Source organism: Chinchilla lanigera, unplaced genomic scaffold (assembly GCF_000276665.1).
Source record: "Chinchilla lanigera isolate Chin_1 unplaced genomic scaffold, ChiLan1.0 scaffold00127, whole genome shotgun sequence".
Lineage (NCBI taxonomy): Eukaryota > Metazoa > Chordata > Mammalia > Rodentia > Chinchillidae > Chinchilla > Chinchilla lanigera.
In genome coordinates, this window is record NW_004955528.1 from 784203 (window position 1) to 809699 (window position 25497).

Genomic DNA, 25497 nt, shown 5'->3' on the forward strand with positions numbered 1-25497 from the left:
ACTTCTCAGACCGTCACAGCAGGGGCCACAGAGGGTTGCATGGGAAGGGCCTGGAGGGACAGCCTGGCCACTCACTTATCCCTAGGGGAATCGAGGGCCAGGAGATGCACATAGTTCCCCAGCTGGAGCCCGAGGGAAGGAGCCGGCCTCAGGTCCTTGAAGACCCTCTTCTGGACACCCAGCAGCAGCGCTAGGCTGAGTCCTGGGCCGAGACTCCCATTGAGACCCACCAGGCAGGCGCCCGTCATGTGGCAGGGGTGAAGGTGCTGCGCATCTGTGCCTGGACTGTGTGGACACTTGAGCTCTGGGGAGCCTGTGCCTTCCATCACCACCGGCATTTGCTTGGAGCCAGAGGGCCCTCCCTACCCTCTTGCTGTGCATGAGCCCAGCATGGAGCCCCGTGGGTGGAGCATGAGGAGGCTGCCGTGGCTGCCGCTAGCCCGAACCTGTTCTGCTTGGTGTGACAGAGAATAGGAATCCCTCACCCCCACCCCCCCACCCCTAGGGGTAGAAGGGCAACTCCCACAAAGCCGGAGATCAGTGTGCACAGGGCTGCAGCCTGCAGAGACCTGGCTGTGTGGCCCGGTCTGGATCCCCCACTCAGCCACCCTCTCTCCAGCAGCCACAGGGTCTTCGCGTCCCTGCGGTGGCCTCACAGCCACTATCTCCAGCCCACACCCCCACTGTGACTCTGCCGGCCCTGCAGCGGCCCTCCCTGGCCACATGACCTGCCCGCTGCTCTGGCAGGGGCTCTGTGCCCTTAGGACAAAGAACTTCCTTCTTGTCTTCGTTTAATTTCCTGGCTGGGGGTTGAACCCAGAGCCACTCTACTACTGGGTTCAACATCCCCAGCCCTTTTTAAGCTCTGAGATAGGCTCTCACTGAGTTACCAGGCTGGCCCTGAACTTGTGATCCTCCTGCCTCAGCCTCCCGAGCAGCTGGGTAACAGGCGTGCTCTGTTCTCCCAGCCTTCCTTTCCTTCTCACTGGCACTGGTGGCCCCAGCCTTCTCTGAGGTCAGCTCGCTAGGTTCTGCGTCCTGCACAAGTGTGTGAACATAGGTAGGAAGCACTCTTGCATGCACGTGTGCAGTGCACGCTCACATTCGTGCACACCCGGTCGCAGTGGCTCATCCCCCTCCTGTGGTCGTGTCGGCGGCTTCCCAGGCAGCTCTGTGTCCCCTCCTCCTCCTGTGCATGGAGCTGCAGCCCCGCCACCTCCCTGCTTCTGTGGTCCCATCAGCACCGCTGTCTTCAGGCCTCAGTGGCACATTATGTAGGAGTAAAGCTCCGAGGTGGGGCATGGTTTCTGGGGCAGGGCACAGCACCCCAATGCCGCCGCGCCCCTCTCTAGGGCTCTGTTTGGAAGAGAGGGGCTTGGGGGCTGCGTGGGGCAGGGATCCCTGCAGGGCAGATGGGGCAGATGGGTGGGCAGCTTTACTTTACTCCTCATCAATGTGCCAGGCCCACAGAATGGAGTGGTAGGAACCGGCCCCAGGGTGTCCGGAGGCAGGGCCAGAGCTCAGGCCCGGTGCCCTTCTCCTGGCACTGGCTGCCCTGGTGGGCTCTGGGCTGGCCTGGAGCCCAGATCTGGGGTGTGGGCTGTGGCCTAGGAGGCAGCGGCAGGGCCTGGCCCCACCCTCCCAAACTCATGCCTCGGGGCCGGGTCTCTGTTCCCGGTAGAGTGGACCAGATCGTGGGGCGGGGCCCAGCGATAACGGACAAGGACCGAACCAAGGGCCCGGCGGAGGCGGAGCTGCCAGAGGACCCCAGCATGATGGGGCGGCTCGGGAAGGTGGAGAAACAGGTGGGAGAGGCTTGGAGCCTGGGCCTGGGCTGGCGTGGCGGGAGGGTGTGGTGTTGGCCGCTCACTGGGCACTTTTACTCTGCGGGATTTACTGTCTGGGGCATTTCCCTTGGGTGGCAGCACTGAGAGGCTGGATCTGCCGAGCCGCATGTCTCTGTGCCCGGGTGGGTACCTGTGAGGCCTGCCTTACCTGCCTTATGTGGGTCCTTGGAGCAGGTCACTGCCCTGGAACTGGCAGGAAGTCTGGCCTGGCTCGCCAGCTCCATCCTTGCCTGTCTCCCCAGCCCCAGCACTGTGCTCTCTGGGCCAGGGCTTTAGAAGCCAGCATAGGGCTGGGGATATAGCTCAGTGGCATAAGTGCCTGCTTGGCAAGCACAAGGTCAGGAGTTTGATCCCCAGTACCACCAAAAAAAAAAAAAAAATAGTAAAAGAGCTTTGCGGAGCTGGGGATTTAGCTCAGCGGCACAGCGCCTGCCCAACAAGCACAAGGTCATGAGTCCAATTCCCGGTACCGGAAAGAAAACAAAACAAAACAAAAAAAAACCCAAAACAAACCCAGCATATAAGACCCTCGTCTTGGGGTCTGCCCCTGGGGCCTGTGAGGTCCAAAGGCTGAGCTGCTTTGAGTTAGGATTCCTCAAAGCCCAGCCCAACAGCTGCCCTTCTTGTAGGTCTTGTCCATGGAGAAGAAGCTGGACTTCCTGGTGAACATCTACATGCAGCGCATGGGCATCCCCCCGACTGAGACGGAGGCCTATTTCGGGGCGAAGGAGCCAGAGCCCGCACCGCCATACCACAGCCCCGAGGACAGCCGGGAGCATGTGGACAAACATGGCTGCATCATCAAGATCGTTCGCTCCACCAGCTCCACCGGCCAGAGGAACTTCTCAGCACCCCCAGCCGCGCCCCCGGCCCAGTGCCCACCGTCCACCTCCTGGCAGCAGCAGAGCCACCAGCGCCATGGCGCCTCCCCCGTGGGGGACCACAGCTCGCTGGTACGCATCCCGCCTCCGCCCGCACATGAGCGGTCACTGTCCGCCTACAGCGGGGGCAACCGGGCCAGCACGGAGTTCCTACGGCTGGAGGACGCCCCGGCCTGCAGGCCCCACGAGGGCGCCCTGCGGGACAGCGACACATCCATCTCCATCCCGTCTGTGGACCACGAGGAGCTGGAGCGCTCCTTCAGCGGCTTCAGCATCTCCCAGTCCAAGGAGAACCTGGACGCCCTCAGCAGCTGCTATGCGGCTGTGGCCCCATGCGCCAAGGTCAGGCCCTACATTGCGGAGGGCGAGTCCGACACGGACTCGGACCTTTGCACGCCCTGTGGGCCCCCACCACGTTCAGCCACGGGCGAGGGCCCCTTTGGTGACGTGGGCTGGGCCGGGCCCAGAAAGTGAGGCCACACAGCAGCCAGCCCTGCCTGCGCCGCCCTCCGGCTCTGCCTCCTGGTTGTGGCCAGAGCCTTCAGGCTTTTTCCTGGGGTGACGTGGGCTGTGAGGGGCCTTGGTGGGCCTGGCTTCCGGGGTCCCTGAGGGTGACGGATGCGCAGGGCTTTTGGCTTTTGCAGTGTCATTTTGCAGTTCTTTCCCAAGCTGGGGCTGGAGGTCTACCTGTGAAGCAAGGCCAGCTCGCCCAGTCTGTTTGAGGACCGTCACCCTGCACAGGAGAAGGGCAGAGTGAGGTGGGGACACAGCCAGGGACTCGGGCAGGCGGGAGCAGCCTGCCTCCTGTCTCTAGCCTTGAGCACTCCAGGGCTTCCCCGGTTGGGTTGGTAGCTCTCAGAGAGGCTGGCAAGTACTGGGCATGGACCACCCTTGCACCTGACCATTTGTCCCTCCACTCCTGACTGTCCCCAGCAAGGCACCACCAGCTGCAAGCTGTGTGTGTGCAGCTGGGCAGAGTCCCTCGCCCCTGGCAGCCTGGCTAAAGAGCTGCTGGCCAGAATCCTCTCCTTTCTTTGGGGTCTGCAGGTCTTTTGATGGGAGCTGCCCTAAGTTCAGGACCCTTTGCCTGGAGCTGAGGAAGGGGTGAGGCCTTGGGTGCCAGAGTGACCCTGAGACTGGCTTAGGCTCAGCCTCCTGTGTAGGGCTTGGCTTGCTGCCTTGTCTCAAAGGGGCCCTTGGGGGCTCCAGCTGCCCTGGGCCTGGGCTCTCACATGGTATGCGGGAGCCAGCAACATCCTAGCCACAGAAGGTCTGGGCAGTGGGCAGCCCTTGACCTCTCCTCTCTCCTGAATGCTCTGGCTGGGTGCTGGTCACCAGCCTGTGGCCAGCATTTTGAAAGATTCATCTACTGAGATGATGTCTATAGCCAGGGCCTCTCCTTGCCTGCCTGTACCCATGCCCCAAAAGACCCAGGCAGAGGTGGATGGAGCAGTCACCATCTGGGGACACCCTTCAAACTGTCAGCTCTGAGCTCTAGACAGCTGCCGTGCTTGTCTGGGGGTCCTTTTTGCTGGACCCGACTGCACCCCGGCTGCTCGTTTTCACAGATGGGTCCCTTGGCTAAGGCCTCTAGGTGTTCTGGGAATTGGAGCAGGAACCTCTGTCCTCCTGGCATCTGGGCCTGCTCCACAGCCAGCTGTAGGGGGGCACAGGCCCAGCCACTGAGGGGCAGACTGAGCCCTGGGTCTGTTCCTCCACCTCTGGCCTGAGGTGGCTGTCATCTGGGTATGGCATCGAATGAGGGGGGCCAGGCTTTTCTGAAGTGGCCAGCTCCCTGGTGTGAGCCAGCTGAGTACCTGCCTGGACACTAGTCAGGCCCACCTCTCACACCACTTGTGTGAAGTCTGCTCCAATGAGGACGACAGGAGGCGGGGGCTTTGTCTTCCCCCCTTGGAAACAGTCTTGTGGGGTCACATGCCCCTGGCCGTCGAGGGTCCTGGGTGCTTGGGGCCACTGTGGAGCATCTCTGCCAGGCTGCTACCAGGATGCCACTACCTGTGTTTGCACTGAGGCATCCCCCCAGCACCCTGTTCTCACAGGCAGCATTTGTGTGGCTGAGATCCCCTCTGGGGCAAGAGATGTCCTTTCTGGGGTTGCCACTGCATGTGAATGACATGGGCCAGATGAGTGGTCATATTCTCGCCACTCTCCTCCGGGCCAGCTTGAACCCGGGGTCTGATCATCCTTTGCCCTCAGTGGTGGCCGAGGGAGGCTCCCTCCGGGGACACAGGCAGGGCTCAAGTGCCCACCCCCACCCCCGCCAGCCCAGTCCCCCTAGGCCCAGGCCAGGCTCAGACTGCTCAGGTTCCAAACTGGAGGAGAGGCCTCTTGCTCCCAAGGGAAGTCTACTTGGGTCCCGTGGGCCCCTCAGGCTTGTGCTTCCCCTCCTATCCCCAGCGAGTGCCTGGGCCCCCTGGGACTCTGCAATGTGAGAATGGCAGACAAGTGGTCTCCCCCCAAACCCTGGCAGCCCAGCTGGATGGCAGGAGGGTCTTCCTTTGGTTGCAGCAAGAGGGGTTACAGCTAGACAGCCAGCGTCAGAGGAGCACCGGGGACCATGCTGTCTCCAGGCCCTTGGAAGAGCAAAGTGCGCGAGTCTCAGCAGGGTGGTTGGGGCCTATTCTGAGAGATGATGGGGTGGGAGTTCCCTCTTGGGTTCCCCTGGACCCAGCCTGAGCAGCACAACTGTCCACTGCCCTGGGGTCCCCGCCCTCAGAGAAATGTGACAGGTAGGAGGCTGGAGGTTTCAGTGAGAAGGGAGCACTTGTGTGTGTGTGGCTGAGCGTGGCTGAGGGCCAGCAGCCACCCTGTGGCAAAGGTTTTCTGGCCAAGGTCCTTGTAAGAGCAAGCGTCCCCCGTGACCAGGCACACACCTGCAGCCAGGCACACACATGCACTCTCCCACACACGCAAATGCAAGCTCACAGACCACACATGGCCAGTGCACACTTTCACGTGCACACACAGCAGGTACACGCTTTCACATGCACAGGCACCTATGCACACATATGATAGGTATACACCTTCACACACACAATCTCACTCAAGTGCACCTGCATGCACACACATGACAGCTACACACTTTCGCATGTGCACACACTCACACATATGCACACAGGTACACAAGGCAGGTACATCACACCCATGCCTGTGCAAAGCACATATGCATAGGTGCACGGTTCATGAATGCACATACAAGCAGATCACACATGGCAGGTATACACTTATACACATGCACACTCACACGTGTACATGCAAGCTCACAGACCATACAGAGCAGGTACACACATTCACACATGTATATAGAAGTGCATACACACGGCAGGTACATACCTTCACACATGCTTGCTCCTGTGTGCACACAAGGCACACAGCCTCCATGGTGTGTGCATGCCTGCCTGCACGCCCTCACACATACACAAGATCCCACTTGGACTTGGCTGTCCTTTGTTTCTGATCCTTTGCTCTTTGGCTCTTCCTGATTTAGGCCCCAAGAAGCTGATGACTTTACACACATGGTTCTAGAATGTTGGACACAGGTGGGGTTCCGACTGTCCGGGGCTCCTGGACAGCAGTGCAGAGGGTCCCATGCTGCCTTCTTCCTTGTGGCCTGCTGAGTGCCCAGAGAGGCTGGCGCTGGGGTCGGGGGCCTCGGTGTCTACCAGGCATAGGTCTGTCTTGCGCTGGGCTAGCCTTTGGCATTGGCCATCTCCCTGGGTCTTCCTTGGCCAGTGGCCCAGCCGCATCCCCCAAGCCCTGCTCCAAGCAGGCATTGCCTGTCCACCATTGTCATTTTGTCACCTGACATCTCTCTATTCTCTTAAATCACAGCCCCAGGGAGCCCACCCCTGTGTCCTGTGTTGGGACACCTCCCCCAGGGCCTGGCAGAGCAGATGGCAGAGGCTGTGTCCTGGCCACAGCCTGTGGGACCCATGGGGGCACTGTAGTGACACCTTACCTCTTGGAGGCCTTGCTTCATACCCCATCTTAGCCCTGGAGGGTTGCTAAACATGGCAAGAGCCCCTCTAGTCACCTGAGTCCCTGCCTGGGAGACTGCCTGCCGCTTAGTGCACTCATTCATTTGAGATCACCTTCTCCCTGCAGCTGGGCCTGACCTGTGCTCAGGCACTGTGAGGAGGACCCTGTCCTGGGTCGGGGGGCTCCGTGCTGAGCTGCTGTCAGAAGCTCCCCAAAGGCAAAGGGAGCTGGGAGGCATCTCAGCTGGATGCACTGGGTTTCTTCCAGGTCGTGCTGGCCTGGCTGTAAATAGTGTACAGAGTGGAGGCCGTGGGAATCTGCCTTGGACCTCACACTGCCAAGCCTCACTCTGCCAGCAGGACTCCGGTCACCTCTGCTGCCACAGCTCTTAAAACAAACACAGTGAGGGGCCTTTGCCAGTACCACCGCAGCGGGAGACGTGAGCCTTGGCACTGTGCCTCTCAGCAGGATGCAGCTGGGGTCTGAGTGGGGGACGAGGCTCCAGTGAGGCCCCCTGGGCCTGGGGTGCACGGTTTGGGATCAGGTTCCTGACGTAGTTGTCAGCTGTTCCCATGCTGTGTGTGGGGTGTGGGACTCACTGGGTCTGCAGGATGCAATCACCACCCAGGGTGCCTTTTTGGCTGTCCCAGGTCAGCTGTCCTCCTGGTCCCCCAGGCACCTGCTCCTCCTGAGCCCCAGGGAGAAGCAGGGAGGGCTTCCTGAAGGAGGTGGTGCAATGGAATTGAGGGCTCAGGGAGAAGCCCCTGGCTCTGCTCCCCAGTTGGAGATTGAGCGTGTGCGGGTAGCAGACCCCAAAGGGTTCTTTCCAGCCCCGCCAGGGTGAGCATCAGTGAGGGCCATGAACTTCGTGGTCTTGGGAGGGCAGCATCCTTGGGAGGAGGTGGCTTGGTGGGGCTTCTGGGAACAGGGTAGAGAAGGAAGGTGGCCCCTGGAGGTGGGACCCCAACTCGAGGTGGGACAGGCCAAGCTCCTGTCCTGGACACTTGCCTGGGTTCCCCTGGCTGACCAAGGGTGCTGGGTCCGGCCAGGCCCACCCTGAGATCCCCTCAGTACTTGACTCCATCAGGTGTGGGGGAGGAGGGGATAATTCCTGGGTCCCTGGGTCCCTGGGTCCCTGGGTCCGAGGCTGTGCATCCCTGGGGCTCCTGGGCGGGACTGCACATCGCTAAATGCCGCACATCCATCTTGGACTGGGTTTTCCAAAGTTGTTGCCTTAATGCATGCTGACGGGATCCCTGAGATCACTCTGCCCTTGGCCCTGCCTGGCACAGGCCCATGGAGCTGCCTCTAGGATGGGCCACCCAGGGGCCCAGGGTCTGGCTGGAGCCGAGCGCAGGCAGGGGGGTCCTCCTCGGTTGTCACACATGGAAGCGCTCAGAGCCGGCTCTCCCCTTGATGCCATCCATCTGCCTGGCACAGCCTGGCACACCGTGTGCCCGCGCCCCACGCCTGTGCCCACCCATTGCAGTCTTGTCCCCGGCCGCGACAGTGGCTGCAGCTTCCCCATCTGCGCTGTTGCCTTGGCTGTCTTTGCACTTTTGTTCACGCTCCAAAGAATACTTCGTAATGCCTTCGTCCTGACGTCCACCTGCACCGTCCTGTAGGCGCCGGGGCATCGGGACCCGGCCTTTTTCTTTCGGTGAATGTGTTGCCACCTGCACACCGATCTCGACTTTGCGCATTGTCCGTCTTCTAGGGATAGATGCCCAGGGAACGAACTCTAGTTTTCTAATGAACTAGTCGAAACACTCACTTTCTCCGCACAGACAGGCGACGCTTGTGCTGAGAATGGGCCGGTGCAGGTTCGTGGGGGGACTTGGGGTGCAGAAGCCCATGGCAGGGACCTGTGTGGACATTCTGGACAGTTCTGCCGCAGGGCCGAGTCCAGGTGCCCAGTGGACCTGTGCACTTAGTAAACAAGTGATTTGACCTGGACCTCGTGTGCTTTCTTCCTTGTCTTTGGGGGCAGGGCCCGTTGGAGTGGGGGATGGGTCCCCAGCCCTTGGCCTTTTCCTGGGGCTGCCTTCGAATGGCCATGAGCCTTGGAACACCTGAAACACTTTCCCGGCCCTGGAGGCCAGAACTCTGAGCCGCCCATGACACCTGCAGCTTGGTGGTCCTAGCTGTGGACTTGGACGCCAGAGCCCCACATAAGGGCAGGCCAGCTTCTGGAGTCCTGGGCTGGCAGGCCCCTCAGTAAATGGTAGATGCCCCGGCTCTCATGAATGGGGTCCTGCTGGGGTTGGCGGGATCTGGGGAGAGCTCTCTGCCTGGGCCTGCTGCCTTGGGGTGCCTGCCTGGGAGTCTCCTCTGTGCCTTGTGCACACCCCAGCTCTGGCCGGGTCCTCATTGCCTGCTCCCCAGCTGTCCGCAGCACCAGCAGGCTGAACGGGAGGGTAGGTGGGCACTTGCCAATCTGCCTCCCCACCAGAGGGTCCCATGAGGCCTGGGCCCTGGCTGTCCTGGGTGTGGGAATGTTCTCAGCTGCTGTCCCTGCCCGCTGACCTCTCCCGCCCCCCCCAGTTCCCTGGGCCTGAGTCTAGCCCAACAGGAGGAGCAGCTCTGGGGGCTCAGCGACCCTCCTGCTGCCCAGATGCCCCTGTCCCTGCGGCAGGAAGCTCAGGAGTCTGTTTGCCACGGGCTTGAGGAAGGTGCTGGTCTCGGCTAGCAGTGCCAGGGCCCTCAGGAGCAGGGCTGTCATGATGAGTCTGCAGTTGGGGGCCTCGGACCCCAGTGTCCTGGGTGGCCTGTGTTCCCTCCTCCCTGCCAGGAGAGGAGAAGAGCCTTCCCACACCTCTCCAGAGGCAGCCTGTGACCAGCAGGTTTGGTAGGATTAAGAGTAAGGTTAGACCTTGGCTGCAGTAAACGGAGAAATCTTAAAGAGCCAACTGGACCTTATACCCATCTCACCCTCTACAAGTGTGGAGGGGCCACCCAGGCTAGGGTGGTGGCAGCCCTCTGGTGCCAGGGACCTAGGGTCTTCTTGTCTTGTTGCTCTGCTGTGCAGGACTTCCTCCCTCAGAGTTCCCCATGGTCCAACATGGCTGCTGGAATCAGGCCATTACATGTCCATTTCAGGCCCAAGAAAGGGGATATGGGGAAAAAGGGTATACCTTTTCCTTTAAGTTTACAGGTTTGAAGTGACTCATGCTGCTTTCAGTTATGTCCCACTGGCTAAAATTCCTACCAGGAAGACAGAGAAATGAAATTATTATAAGCAGGCCTCACATGCCTGTTAAACCAAAAGGCCTACTACGAGGGAAGCAAGGGAAGCAAGATGTGCCACAGTGGCCAACCTGGCTCAGGCTCTGCACAGTGGGCTTGTGTGGCCTCAGGCTGGACTCTGTGCACCAGCTGGCAGCTGGGAGCAGAGCAGCACACAAAGGGCTTCCTTGGGCCAGGCCTCGCCAGTCTTGCCGAGGCTCATGGTGATGCTTGCTGGCAGTGGTCCCCAACATGCCCAGGCCTCCTGGGGCTCCGGGCCCGAGGCTGGCCACAGCCCACAACCCCCAGGGTCAGGCCCACAGCCCCCTGCTCCATCCCGTGCCCAGGAGCTGGGGCCGCACAGGCACTGTCTGGAGGGGGAGCCTCTGACGAGGACAGGGCTGAGTGTCTGAGCCCAGGAACCAGGCTGTGCTGCCCGGGCCTCTAGGCCAGCTCTGTCCCCCAGGAAGCCAAACCCTGCCATCCCCTGGGTCCCTCAAACAGCTGTGGGGCTGGAGGTTACTTTCCCAGGTGGGTAGGAGGGGATTAAGTGGCTCCTTGACCAGGTCAAGGGCTGGGCCAGGCGGGTACTGTGCGAGGTGCCCAGAGAGCCCTTCTCGGGGCATCAGGGGACTTGAGCATTTATGGGCCACTGGAGGAGAGGTCACTGCAGACCCACGCTGTCCCCCGGGCACCTCCCAGCTTTTGTCCCCTGTGCTGCCCACTTGTCTGTCCCCCGGCCCCCAAAGTCTCGTTCCCTCTCATCTCTCCTGCCCTGGTGAAGATGTTCTGGCCCCTCCCTGGAGAGCCAATGACATCCTCAGACCCGCCCTGGTGACACCCACCTTCCCAGGTGCGAGGTGGGGTGAACATCTTGCTGTGCCCACAGAGGGCGTGGTCTGCACACACTGCCTCTTTCTGCTGTGACCCGCACTCCCAAGACCACTGGGTGTGTGCCCCATGGGGCTCCCTCGTGATGGGCGACATCTGCAGGCTCCTGCCCAGTGCTTGGGCACCAGGGCACCCAGGGTTGTGTGTGACAGTCTGGGCAGGGGGCAGGGAACAACTGACAGTGTGGGTGGGGAGGGGCATCTGCCAGATAGTCTCCAGGGAAGCCCAGGGTCACCTTGCAGGGGCCACAGGGAGCAAATGCTGAGCCCCACCAAGTGCCAGGCTGGCAGCGGGGCCTCTGTGGGGATGGGTGACCCCGTACCACCCATGCCCAGGATATCTGCGGGAGCTGGGTACTGTCCCCAGGGTGCCCGCCAGATGGCAGTACCTACCAGGAGGAGGGACTTCTGTGGGCGGGAAGCCTGCTAGAGAGGCGTGCTGGACAGCAACCTGCAGCGATCACAAGCTCAGACCTGGGCCTAGAGCTGACAGGCGACGGTCTGGCCTGAGAGATGACGCCAGGGCTCGTCGGTAGTTCTCACAGCTCAGCCCTCCCAGCGCAGTCGCTAAGCTCACACCCTGGATGTGAGCAGTGTGGAGGGGGCGCGCTTCTGGACCCTGCAGGTCCTGTACAAGGGCCCCAGGCTGGAGGAGGACTCTGGGGACTCTTGAGGGCTGGAGACCCCTTTTCTGAGTTCTGTCTGGCAGACCCTGGAGCAGCAGACATCAGCAGGCCTTGAACCTACGCCAACGAATGTCCTGCGCTGGGTCCCCTACAAGAAGCCCAAGTCCAGTTAGGACCTTTGCATAAGGCCAGCCTGGTATTAAGTTGTAGCTGCAGCATTTGCAAGGTGGCCTATCTCCCCGACCCCCAACACCCACCTGCAGCCTGGGTCCTCCCTGGGGTTACCAGGGGGCCCTAGTCTGTTCCCCGACTGGTCTCAAACTCATAAAAATCCTCCTGCCTCAGCCTCACTGGAAATGCAGCTCACTCACCTGCAAGGTGGTCTAACTTCCAGAAGCTCACAGAGCAGCCTCCTTCCACTCCTCCTGCTGAAGCTCAGGTCCCCAAGCCAGAAGGGTTGGGGGCTGGGGGACTCACCTGCAGACCTGTGCTGTGGGGAGCACCTTGCGCAGGTCTGGAGGGGCTGGGCAGGAGGCTGGCTCCCACAGTGGGGTACTCTTCTGCAGCACCATGTTGCTGGACTGGGTAGAGATGAGGGGAGCAGCACACTACTCTCTCTGTGACTGGGCTACCCTCGCCCCTTACTCCTTGCCCAGCACTCCTCTGAACCCCTTGGCCCACGCCCTACATTATGGTTTAGATCTAGAACGGCCCTGCAAAGCTGATGACCCACTGATGAGCTCAGAGCTGAGGGTGCTGTCAGGAGGAGGGGCCTGGTCAGAAGAGGCGGGTCCCTGGGGCTGTGGCCTAGAGGGTGTGTTCTTGTCTTCAGCTCCTCCCTTCTCTCGTTGCTTCCTGTCTGCCATCCCCCTCTGCCATGGCAGTATGCCTGGGAGCCAGGCAACCATGGACTGCACCCTCTAAAAACCTAGAAGCCACAGTAAACTTCTTAGCAAGGCGTGGTGGAGTACGCCTGCAATTCCAGCACTTGGGAGGCTGAGGCAGGAGGATTGTTGTGAGTTTGAGACCAGCCTGGGCTACAAAGTGAGCTCAAGGCCAGCCTGAACGGCATAGCGAGACCCTGTCTCAAAAACACACACACATACAAAAAACAAAATAAACTTCTTGTTAAGTTGCAGGTATCAGGCATTTTGCTCCAGCGATGGGAAAGAGAGTGATACTCCTGCTGAACCACTCTTTCTGGGGCCCTCCTACCTGCCCTCCCTGGTTGGTTCCACCAGCACAACACCCTCTGAGAGATATCATCTGGGGACAAAGCCCCCTGGCCCAGGCCACTGGATCTGAGCTGGTTATGGTGGGGCTGAGTGTGGGGGTGTAGTAGTTCAGAATTTGGGGCTCCCTTTCCCTCTGCAGTTGTGTTACTTAGACTGCTTTCTCTGCCTAACTCTGCCCTGTGTGATCTCCCACACCACAGAGGGTCCACGTCTTTCCAAGGGCCCTCAGCTCACGCCCAGGAGCGAGCTCCACGCGAACCTCCCCAGCAAGTCAGACAGCCGCAGCCGGGACTCCTCCCTGACATTCAGAGTGCTATTTTTTATGAGCAAGGTTGGTTTGACATTTGCATTGGAATGAATCTGTGCTAACTTCCTCCCTGCTGCTGGCACGGGGACCAGGTTCTCCTGGCTGCTCAGGCAGGGCAGCCGCCCCGCATCCTCCCTCACAAGCAGGGCTGAAGTGCTGCTGCCTGGCACATGGAGCCTCTGCCCCCACCCTGACCTCTACTCTCACCTTGACCTTGAGGATGCCATGTCTGGGACACAGCTCCCTTCCTTCCTGTGACCTTTAAATTCTCTCCCTGGTGCACTCTGACTGCACTGTGCTCCCTGCCTTCAGGGAGGAAGCTGCTGTCTCAGCTCCCTTAGGTCAGAGTTGGCTGGTTCTTTCCTGTCCCTCCAGTACTGGCACCGCTGCCAATATGCCCGCACCGCCACTCCGTAGTGTCAGGTGAGTCTGCAGCTGCCCCCAGTGCCCTGCGGCAGGCTGGGTCCTGCTGTGCGCACGGCAGAGGACAGGCTGCCCCTCTCGTGTGGAAGCAGTGGTGCAGCGTGGGTGCCGTCCAGCAGCCTCTGAGGATGCGGGGCTGGTGGACTCCCCACGGCCCCACTGTGGCTGCCTGGGGGCCTGACCTGCCCTGCCCTGCCCTGGTCCTTCACCGGCCCTGAGCCCTCCTGTCCCTTCCAGGCGGCCGCCTGAAGCTTGTCCTCCCTTTGCCACCTTGCTTGTGTCTCGGGGGCAGGGGAGAGTCTGAGCTCAACCCAGCTAAACCAGCTGCCCATGAGCACAGAGGGAGCAGGGTGGCCCCGTCAGCCTGCATCCTGCAGTGGCTCCAGGTTCCCAAAGTCTAGGGCTCCTGGTGCTATGGGCCAGGACAGCAGCGCCACTGGAGTGTGGCCGGTGAAAGGCGAGGCCCACAGAGGGTGGAAGAGCCTGATGGGTGTGGCACAACCTGGGTGCCTCTCCACAGTGGACTGCAGCTCTGCTCGGCCCCAGCGCCACCTCTGCGTCCCTCCTCTCCGCCCCGGCGCTGAGCGAGAAGGCAAGGAAGTGGCACCTCCTGACTTCCGACGGCAGTCACCCAACAGCAGCAGTGTGGGTCTGCCTGGCACTCTCTCTGTCCACCCTGGGTGCAGGTGCCAGGCCCCACGGGAGGGGTGCTCTGGTTCCAGCCCAGGTCTCGGCCAGCAGCCAGTACCTGCAGGTCTTGTGGGAGAAGGAGCCTCAGACAATCTCCAGCCCCAGCCTGTCACCCACTCAGGCCCTGGGCCCTGGACGCAGAGACCAGCTCCCCACCGTCCTCAGCCCAACCCCTGACCTGGGGAACCTGAGTGCTGACAAACAGCCATGGTCATTTGAGGCCCCTGGGCTTTAGGGTAGCTTGTTACACAGCAGCAGATGGACGGAGCCCTGACACCAGCAGAGGTGCAGAGCTCCCACTGCACATCCCCATCCCGGAGTCTCCAGGAAGAGGCCAGCTGTGCCTGCACCCAGCAGCAGCCGGTGTGGCTTGGGGAGAGCCTCTGTCAACCCAGGGTCCACCACGGGCATCCTGTAGGGGTGGCTGTGCTGCACTGTGGCTTGTGCAGGTCTGCTTGGAGCTGGCGGGAAAGCTGGTCTATTCCTGGTTTGCTGGACATTTGGACCATGAGTGGGTATCACACTGTGTCAGGCATTCTCTCCTGATCACTGAAGTTTGACTTTGCCCTGGTCTTTGTTGAATTATATCAAATGAAGGCTGGATGCTAACCCAGTCTCCCTGGTGTAACCCTGAGTAGGTGTGATACACTGCTACCCTTGTGGTGCACTGCTGGCTTCCACATGCTACTGCTTCTTTTGAGGAATTCTGACTTTTGTCTTTTTTTTTTTTTTTTTTTTGTCTTTTTGAGACGGGTTCTCGCTATGTAGTTCAGGCTGGACTTGCGCTCACTTTGTAGCCCAGGCTGGTCTCAAACTTGCAGTGATCCTCCTGCCTCAGCCCCCCGAGTGCTGGGATTACAGGTGTGCACCACTATGCCCAGCCTTGACTTTTGTTCTGAGGGATACTGATTTGCAGTCTTATTATCTTGCAATGTTCCGGTTTTAGTATAGGGACAACATTGGGCTTGGGGGCAACACTGGCTGGTGGACTAGATAATGTTAAGTGTTACAGAACTGGATGTGGGGGTAATGTCGGGCACCAGGCTAATGTTGAATACTGAGGCAATGTTGGGTGTTGGGGTGATATGGGCCAGTAGGGTAATGTTGGGTATAGGCGAAATGTTGACCATTATGGTGGTGACTTGAAAGTGTTTCTCCTCTTTTCTGAAAGTAATTGTGGGATATTCACATACATTTCTTCTTGTTAGGATTTACAAATAAACCAGGATAGGCCTGGGGTTTTCCTATTTGGAAGGCTTGGAACTACATGTTCCATTTCTTTCATGGGAAAGAAATCTTGGCTACTGATTTCTCCTTGGAGGAGCAAGGATCTTCTGCCTTTTCTGTGCTTGCTGAACCCGACGCAGAGTCATTCTTGAACCCCAGATTGTGCTTCAAGGACTGACGCCAGTGGTGGCGTTTTGCCCTTCTGTTTCTGATCTTAGTGATTTGTGTCTCTATTTTTTATGTTATCAAATTCATAAGGAACCAGATTTTGGTTTAACTGACTGCTGTCTGTCTGTTTTCAGTTCCACTGATTTCTGCTTTAGTCTTTACTATTCTCTTTTCTTCTACTTTTTTTTAGGTTTAATTTTCTTTCCATTTTCAGTTTCTTTCTTTTTTTTTTTTTTGGTTTTTCTCCTGTACCGGGAACTGAACTCACGACCTTGCGCTTGCCAGGCAGGCGCTTTGCCACTGAGCTAAATCCCCAGGCCCCCATTTTCAGTTTCTTCAGGTGGACATCTAGGTTACTGATTTGAAATCTTTCTTCTTTCTAATATAGGCATTTATTGCTGTACATTTTCCTCTTTGCACTGTTTGCCTGCTTCCCATGAATTTTAATATATTATTATTTTCACTTCAGTAAAAATATTTTCAATTTTCTTTAAGATTTCCTCTCATGGGTAATCTTGGAGCTGTTATAACAGAAAATGCTCCCCCCCCCAGTGTATTTCAGTTTCTGTTAGTTACCCAGGTAACAGTTCCTGTTACAGCTCTTGTTACTTCTGTTTCTTAGAAATAGATGCATATTGTAAGAACCAATCAAAGATTGGTTCTCTGCTTCTATACTTTCTGCTTGCTTATCCCATATAAGCTCCAAACTACCAAAGATCAGGGCCTGACATTTTTTTCTACAGGTCAGTACCCATCGATGTAAATAAATCTGTCTCCAAATCCTGGGTGATGTTTCCATGTTTCTGTTTGTCCTTGCACTGCTATTTAATCTAATTCAATTTCCTTATGTTCTGAGACCATGCTTTATGCGAGTTCTAATTCTTTAAATTGCCAGGGTCTGTTCTGTGAACCGGAATATGCTGTGTCTCGCTGAAAGCCCACATACCGTTGAGTGAGGTGGCTGGCTGGAGTCAGTGCTGCTGTTCCATAAGTGTCCATTGGATCAAGTTCACGGATGTTGCTCAGGTCTCCTGGGAGTCGCTGCTGGCGGAAGCTTCAGTCTCCAACCACAGGTGGGGATGGGTCGGCTTCTCCTTCCCGTCAGGCCCGTGCTTGTCTGGGCGGGTCTGGAGTCAGCTGTCAGACTGCAGCTTGTACCATATATTTCTTCTCTTGGCCAGCTGACTGCGGGTCGTGCCCCACTTTACCCTGACACAATATTTTTGTTCTGGACCACTTGTCAATGTTACTGGAGCCACCCCCGACTTCTCTTGGTTAATGCTGGCCTAGAGCATCCTCCTTCAATCCTTTTACTTTAAACTTGTCATTGTCTTTGTCTTTGAGATGATTTTCCAAATTCTGTGGTTGGATCTTGCCCCTCACAGTCCACTCTAACCACATCTTTCTTTTCATGTTTCTTTTAGACCTCTTGCATTTACAAGGACGATGGGTGGGGCTGGATTAAAATCTACTCTCTTGCTGGCCGTTTTGTATTTGTTCCACTTCCTCTGATTCTTTCATCCTCCTCTTTGTCTCTGGATTAAGTGAGAATAACCCTGCTCCTCCTCCCTCAGAGTGCTCAGTACTGTGCCCAGGCAGGCTTTGCCTCTGTACCTACTGAGAACAGCAACTAGATCATTTTTATTTTTGCTTCAGGACAATGGATACTCTTCTAGGTTAGAACCCATGAACTGCGTGTTGAATCTGTGCAGCTGGTTCCAGCACTCTGCTCCTTTGTGTGGCCCAGAGCCCTGCTGAGACCAGGACCCCCCTGGCAGAGGGTCCTCCAGCAGGTCATGGGGAGCAGGTAGGAGGGCAGCGAATCCCAGCTTCTGTTTGTCCCAGAAAGCCTGCTCTTTGCTTGGTGGGTGGTTTTGCTGGCCGTTGCACTCTGGGATGACAGCCCAGCTTTGCTTTCTAGTGATTTTCAGGTGTTGCTCCACAAGCTTCCTGCTCCAGGCTGCTGGGGAGAAGTCTGAAGTCCTTGACTCGTGTGTGTGTGTGTGTGTGTGTGTGTGTGTGTGTGTGTGTGTGCAGCCACGTGTGTGCACACACGCACACGCACAGGCACATGTGCACACATACACACATGTTCCGCTTTGGTTCTTGGTCCCTGGGTGCTGTTCTACCTCCACATCCACTGACTCACCCTCAGCTGTGTTGAGTCGGCTGCTTGCTCCTGCTCTTGCCACTGCGTAGCCATGTTTTTGCTGGAAGTATTTCCGTCTGGTTCTTTCTTATAGTTTCCATCTCTGCTGAAATTACTCACATCATCTTGTACACTGTCTACCATCTCCCCAAGAGCTCTAACATATTACTCATGGCTATTTTAAGTTCTTTGCCTGATGCTTCCAACATCTGTCATATCTGATTCTTCTGCTTTGGTTTCTCTCTCTCTCTCTCTCTCTCTTTCTTTCTTTCTTTCTTTTTTTTTTTTTGTGAGACAGGGGTCCTGCTTTGGAGTTCACTAGTACATTGAACTAGTGGTGAGCCTCCTGACTCAGCCTCCCAAGTGCTGGGATTACAGGCATGTGGCACCATGCTCAGCTTGGTTTTTGATTCTGAAATCCAATTTCTGATTTTAATTATGGCTTTGCCTTTGAGAGTGTCTTTCCTTGCCCACCACCATCCCTGTTTTGAAGAAGGCAATAGGCACTGAGGTGAGTGATACCCGTGCTTGGTGACAGACTGCCTAGCTTTTCCAGATCTGGCTGTGCTGCAGGCTTAGTCGGTTCTGTCAGGAGCTGGCCCTGGCTGAGGGTATCAGCACCATGGTCCTCAGCTCTCGCTGCCTGTTGCTTCCTGTTTTGCTACTTGTTCAGGCAGGAGGGTGAATCTGACCTTGCAACTGCTTTAGCCTGATGCCTCTTTCACCCACAACGATGTCCTTGTGCCATAACAGCCATCTCTACTTCCCTGCTTCCCTGGGTCTTTGCTTGCACAAGTTAGTGCCCCTTGAACAGCCTCCTGATCCACCTTGCAGAGTCCTGCCTGTCATGGAGTGTCCTGGGTGCCCAACACTTGGGCCTTGACAGGGCAGCAGCTGGGATCCATTGCTGGAGTGGGGTGGGTGGGCCTGGGAGGGAGCCCTGCCTGTCACACACAGCTTCTGTCCTGTAAGATCCCTGGGCCACCCCGCGGCAGACGGCTAGAAAGGAGCCATTCTCTGGCTCTCGTAGCGGAGGGACAGCCCTGCCCCATGTCCATTTCATCCAACCAGGGTGAGGCACAAGCTTCTTCATCAGCCCACGTGCTGCCCACCCCTCAGCTCACCTGTGCTCCCCCAGGATTGGTTGTTGGCCAACCCATGTCTCCTGGAGGCCACCCTGCCTGCATGGAGCCTGGGGTGCTCTGGGAACGTGATACTTCCCTTCCAAGTCACCTCACAGGTCTGTTCCAGGCCTGGTGTCTATCCCTCACCGGGGGCCTTGGCACACCTGACAGGTGCTGGCATTTGCTGTGCCATAGAGGGTGGGTCCTTGTGTGCGGCTCCCTGTAGGAGTGCCTGTGTGTGGCCCAGAGACCTTTCTCGGGCCAGATGGGCCTTGGGTTCAGGCCCACCCTGATTCAGGGCCCTGTTTCTAATCAGGCCCACGCTCCCAGGCATGGGGAGGTGGGGACAGGCCAAGGCTGACCCTCGGCTGAGCTCTAGCGTGGACGTTCTGGTCATCTTGGTGCTATGTGATGGTTTGAAATATGTTATGAGCCATCTTGGTGGTGGTCCCAGAGGTGCCTGGAGAGGAGGGTGGTGGGCGTGGTGAGACCCAGGGGCTATAAGAGGTCCTCAGCCAACAGTTGCCATTGTCCACCTCCGCTGTGCTCAGAGTCGTCTTCACGCCCAGCAGACACCCAGACCAGGGCCTAGCTTTCCACCGAGCACAGTGCTGGGAGACCTGAGCCTGTGGCTGTCCAGGGCCCTCTTGAGCCCTCGCCCAGCACCTCTCCGGTACGAGGTGTCCCAGCAACTGGCCTCCTCCCTGTGAGATCGCCTGAGTTTGGGTTGTGCAGGTTTCCCAGGGGTTACGGTGGAGCCAGCAGTGCCCTGACCGTGAACCACACATCAGTGGCAATGCTGCTTAGGGACAGAAGCTGGCACTGGAGGCTACAGGCGTGGATCAGAGAGTGCACCCCTAGACCTGGGCGAAGGCGGGAGACCAGTTCAGGCCCCTGGGGGAAGGGACGGTGCTCAGGACTGAGGCCCGGTTTCCAGACTGGCCAGCCGCTGGTTTGTCTTGCTCTGACCCTTGGCTGGGGTCTCTGCATGTGGGGAGCTCTGGGGGCTGTGACTCCCACAGGTTTTGTGGAAATTTGTCCTCTGAAGCCCAGAGACGCCTGGCTGTCCTGGGGGAGCTGGCCTCTCAGTCTGGAGCTGCAAGGAGCTGGGTTGGGACCAGTCCCCTGGGAGGGGACTGAGGGTTCCTGAGGTAGCCCAGGTCAGTGGGGTCCAGGTGGTTCCAAAACCCAATGCCTGAGTCCCTCTGCACCCTGACACCCAGGAAGAAGGGTTTGGCACACTGTCCCAGGAGCTTTCTGTGGTGTCCCCCTTCTGCAAGCCTGCAGGTAGCAGGGACATGGGGGGACTTCCTCCTTCTATTCTTTGTGTAACTATTTCAGATGGTTATTGAGCATCCCGCACTAACTTTGTAATTAAGCAAATCAATTAATTTGCCATTAATGAAAAAGAACAGTAAAAAGAAGTGAGGCAGGCCGGGCATGGTGGCGCACACTTGTAATTCCAGCACTCGGGAGGCTGAGGCAGGAAGATCTTTGTGAGGTTGAGACCAGCCTGGGCTACAAAGGGAGCTCAAGGCCAGCTTGAGCTGCATAGCAAGACCCTGTCTCAAAAAAAAGAAAAAAAAAAAGAAAAAAAAGAAAAAAGAGAAAAAAAAGAAAAAGGAGGTGAGGCAGAATTTCATTGAGGTAAGCACCCTAGTAACACCAGTGCCCCTGGGGCCAGGGAGGGGTCTTGGAAAATAAAGGTTCTTGATTTTTGTGATCAACACCTTGGGCTGTGAGAGGAGACCTGGTAGTTACCTCTGGGAGGGTGGCTCTGAAAGGTCCTGTGGCTGCTTCGGGTGTCCTTCAGTGGAGAGATGGCCCTGACAGACTGACAGGCCAGCAGTATGAATCCCCAGCCCAGCCTGAATGGGAGGAGCCTGGCCAAGTCTGGAGTGTGCATGGCTGCCACAGCCTCCAATGAGGTGGGTAGGGAGGGCAGCAGGTCAAGCTGGCCTGTGGGGAGGCCAGAGCCTCCTCCCAGGGGCCTTGAGGGGACTGGGGTGGCCAGACTCACCAGTGGGTCAGCTAGCTCCTTGCCTGGAATGTAGTGGCAAAGGGGGGTTTCTAGCGCTGCCCAGGGTCTCTGCCGGATGCCACTGGAAGAAGCTCAGTGCGGGCCCAGGGTACAGGGCCTGGACTGTGGGGCCTGCGCTGCCCTGTCCTGGCAAGACCTGAGCTCAAACAATATGAGAACCCTCAGGAGGCCGCCCTCTGTCTGCATGAGGTCAGAGGGTCCCCGCTCTCTGGTTCTTGATCTTTCCTTCCTACAGCCTCACCAACTGCATGCACACCCCAACAAGGGCCCGCAGAGATGTTCGTACAGGTGTGGTGCAGGCAACCCCACCTTACATAGGAGGAGGCTGTGGCCTAGGTCCCACGGTGGTCAGGATTCACAGCTTTGCAGTGTGACCTCAGGGCCCTCACCCACCTGCAGCCCTCATCCCACCAGGCACCCTTGTCGCACTTCCAGCAATTTCCAGCAGGCGGCGCTGCCTCGTTGGGCTGCCTACCAGCTCCCGGGGCCCTGCCATGAGCTTGGAGCTGAGGTCTGGCTGGGTCAGGGTCTCCTTCCGCATGCCTACTTGCAAGGGAAGGCCAAGTGTGGAAAATCCATCTCACAACAAGAGTCTCAGTTTCCTCCTCAACCTGAAACCTATTTTCCCTTAAATGCTGTCCTGTCCAAGCCAAATCAGCTTGAGGCCCGCTGGCCCTCAAGGTTCTGAGCATTTCTAGGAGAACTGGCCCTGCCTGGGAACGTCGGTCCTCATTATCTGCCAGGGCAGAGCACGGGTCCAGGAGGCAGCTCTGTAGAGCTCTGCCTGCCCGAAGCACACGCCAGACTCTGTCTGCCAGGGAAATGCTCCATTGGGCCTGGCGCACCTTTTGTCCAGAAGAGGCCAGTGTTGCAGAGGAGAGAAGCGAAGGTCTTGGCCAGGTTCCCCGGTTGGGAAAATTACACAGCCAGGAGTGTCATTACTGCCTGTGGCATCTGCACAGCCTGAGAGGGAGTAGGAAAGGCAGGAGGCAGGAGGTGTGGGCAGCAGGTGCTACTTAGGGTCGTGCAGGAAGTGAAAGTGGGGCCAGCAGAGGTGTCTGGTAACGTCTGAGCCACTGGGGGCGGGGATGACCTGCCATCTCAGCTCCACCCTCAGGGAGGGTGGACACACTGCAGGGGCCGGGGATCTGGGTGGTGCTGGGAGCTGGCTGGCGGAAGGCAAATGCCATCAGCAATGGGGTTTCCATGCCTGTCCGGGTCTGGGGGACACCAGGGTGGGGCCTCCCCGGGGCTTGCCAGGAGGAAGCTTCCCTCATCCCATGACCTCCTGCCTAACAAGACCTTCCCTTCCCCCTCCTGAATTCCAGTGCTGGTTACAAATCAGCCTCCTGCTGCCAAACATGACCAGCAGAACGTGCAGGGGAAAGCAGGAAGGGGGCTGAGGGACCGGCTAGGACTTGCTGGCCTCAGCTTGGACTTTGGAGCAGGGCTGCAAAATGCTGCTCTCTGTGGCTGAGCAGTGATGCTGGGTCTGACAGCCTCATGTGGGTGGTGGCTGTGAACACACCGCTATATGGACAGAGGGATGCCCAGGCCTGGCCTCCCGCAGTGGACCCTGAGGTGGAGGGAGGGAGTGGGCGCTCAGGGGTGGAGCTGGCTGTTTTGTGTGCATACGTGCCTCCACCCTGCACAGACCTCTCTCTCCCACCCCTGGGTGCCTCCTCCCTGCCCCAGTACCCCATCCCCTCATCCTCATGCAGGTGGGGTCAGCACTGTGGACAGCTCCCAGCAAAGCTCTGGTCCCCGCTCTCTCCAGCCTGCAGTCCCAAGTCAGGGTCTCACAACCTCGTGGCCCACCAAGAAGCTGTCCCCAGAGCCCTGAGAGGGCCTGGCATTATGCTCACTCTTGGCCAGGTATCAGCTGGAATGCACACTTTGATGCATGCATTCCCAGAGGAGAGGGAAGAGGCTGGCCAGGCCTGGGCTGTGAGGGACAGGGGGCCCCCACCCCTCAGTCCCCAGTGCAGGTAAGGTCAGCAATCTCTGTGGACTGAGAAATTTGTTCAGAAATAATGATCGTACTAGCAAAAATTGAAACATGGCCTGGTGTCTCTGAAACGATAGCAGTTATTCAAATGCCTCTGGGGAGAGAACAGCCAGGTGCCGACCACGGAGCTTTTCCTGGGGCTGCGTTCATGGCAACCGAGGCTGCAGGGCTGGCTGGGAGCCACACCCATCACACCTCAGGTCTCACCCAGTGCCAGCTCAGGTGCCCTGGACAGTGGCAAAGTAGATGCCAGGAACCCAAAGGCCTTGCTGCCCCAAGACTGGCTGGAATGGAGGGAGTTGATGCTGCCGCTCCTAAAGTCAGAGAACTCCCACCCTGCTCATCCTCAGTGCCCGCCCCCCCCTCCACCTGGCACAGCAGGCCTGACTGCTCAGGTCCATGCTGGTCCAGTGGGTGTGGCTTGGTGCCGATGAGACCTCTTCTCTCAGTACAGCTGAAAGAGGGGTTCCCTCTCTTTGGGTCTCAGGTTCACTGACTGCCAGGTAGTGGTAATTCTGCTCTAAAATGTACTCTAGGAATGAGTTTGTGTATGGGAGGCATGGGGCGGGAGAGTGGTTTGAGGGAGGTGATGCTCGCCTGTCCCGGGAAGGCTAATTTGGGGTCATGGCTCATCCCTCTGCTCTGTGCTGCTGTGAAGGATTCAAGTCAAGGCCAAGCCTTCAAAGAGCTCTCAGGCTGATGAAATGTGACCGACAGAGCATGTGCAGGTTGCTATGGAAACACGCACAGGCTATTTGGGGTGGGGGATGGGTCCAAGAGGGTCCCAGTGAGGTGTTGAAAGATGAATGAGTTTTCCTAGCCAAGCAGGGCGAGCTGGAGTTGGGATGGAGGACACGTCCTAGAAGACCTCACACCAGCCATCAGCAGTCTGTCCGCACGTAGCTGTCAGCTTACCTAGAAGCGTCTCAGCAACACCCCCTGCCAGATGCAAGCCTGGCTGGTCCGTGTGTGTGGAGACAAAGCTGGGGGAGGTTGCTGGGCACTGATGTGTGGTCTGTAAAGAACTTCTCTGCTGCAGACCCGGGCCCAGCAGAGACCCAGAGGGGTGAGAGGGGGCCCCTTCTGTTCCCACCTCCCAGGAGTGAGGGGCTGGTCTCCAGCCTCTCGAGCGTCCCCAGGTTCCAGCCCTGGCAGCTGCCAGGTGCACCCTGTGGTGGGCACAGAGCTCCCCTTCTCGGGGCTGTAGTCAATGTAGTGTTTCCTTCCCCACCGAAGCCCCTGGGCAGCTCCTTCAGGGGAGGAGGTCAGTGGGCTGCTCCTCAGTAGCTCTGTGGTGTGCACGGGCCAGGTGGCTGACCATCCTGCTCAGGGCCCCCAGGCTGAGGCACTGATCATCCATGCATGGGGACCTCGGGGTGGTGGGGGGTGCTCGCAAGACCTTGGCCTCAGCCACAGCACTACAGCAGGGACTTGGGCCTCAGAACAGCTTGGCATCAACTCATTCGAAGGCAGGAACCAGCCCATCTGAGGGGCTCACACCTCTGCCCTGCACCGGGCCTTTGGCCCCCTCCCATCACTGTTTGAAGGAGAGTTGTCAGCCTGCAGCTCTTTCCTCCTTTAAGTGTTAGAGTTTCAGAACCTGAGGGGAGAGGCTCGTAGGGCTGGAATCTGCAGAAGTCCCAGACCCAGGCAGGGTGCACTCAGCAGGGTGTGGCCTCGATGCTGGGATCCAGAGGACCCCTCCTCCCTCCCTTTGGTTTCCTTTGCATTCCTTTGCATCCTTTCCTTTGCATTCCCAGCAGTCTTCCCTGACTTTCTCCTGCCTTCTGACCTCCTCTGTCCCAGATCACCATCTCTAAATCACAGCGGTGAGGGCTGAAGACACAGACCTCAGAGGAAGCCCGAGCAGGCAAGGTCAAGGATAATGCGGAGTTCTGCTACCCCAAGTTTCATGTTGAGGGTGCCTCTGAGGGGAGAAAGGACACAGAGGAGGGGATGAGCTGAGAAGGAAGTGCGTCCTTCCTTGTGGAGACCTTTCTAAGTAAGCTGTGTGGACAGAGTGCTGGTCACTGGTGAGAGGTTTTCTAGGAACTCAGAAGGTGTTTTCAGCTTTATGCTTCTCCTGGGTGCAGCTGGGGGTGTGGCCTGAAGTCCACTGTGGACTGGAAACTCAGACTCCTGGGCCTCTGGCCTCTGGGAGCTCTGTGTTCCGGGCAGTGTAGGCAGTGAGTGCATGCTGCCCCTGGGGCCTTGCTGGATGGCTGGCTTTGGTGCAGCCAGGATCCACAGCACACTGACCTCAGGCTCCCTGTCCAGAGTGTCCCCAGGCACTGCCTAAGTGGCCCTGGCTGTGACCATTACTCCTGACTTGTCAACTTTATTGGATTAAGAAATGCCTAGCAGATCAGTTAAGCACATTCTTGGGTGGGTCATGGAGACTGGTCTTGGGTATGGAAATGATCCCTAGTTGTTTCTCTCCAGCATGGTTCCTGTTTTGCTCCCTGGTCCCCAAGAACTGAGCAGTTTTGCTCCACCCTACCTTGCTAACATGACATTCCTACCTGGGAGCCTGCTGACCATGGACTGAACCCTCTGAATCGTGAGCCAAATAAACCTGTCCTCCTTTTAAACTGCCAGGTGTTATGCACAGCAACAGGAAAGCTGACCACTACACTGCTCAGGCTGACCTGCACAGT

At 58.0% G+C, this 25497-nt stretch overlaps 1 protein-coding gene across 11 annotated transcripts in view; it reads left to right on the forward strand.

Annotated features, from left to right (window-relative positions):
* Kcnq2 (potassium channel, voltage gated KQT-like subfamily Q, member 2) overlaps window positions 1-8683 on the forward strand; it is a 55470-nt gene extending 46787 nt beyond the window's left edge. For 6 of the 11 annotated variants that reach the window (XM_005409965.2, XM_005409967.2, XM_005409969.2 and 3 more), the window contains 2 exons: window positions 1682-1805; window positions 2477-8683. In XM_005409965.2, the coding sequence (XP_005410022.1) occupies window positions 1682-1805; window positions 2477-3202 (850 nt within the window). In that variant the 3' untranslated portion in view covers window positions 3203-8683. The remainder of the gene's footprint in view (window positions 1-1681; window positions 1806-2476) is intronic. The other 5 variants (XM_005409970.2, XM_005409972.2, XM_013507499.1 and 2 more) reach the window with 1 other exon arrangement.
* Window positions 8684-25497: the final 16814 nt, after the last annotated feature.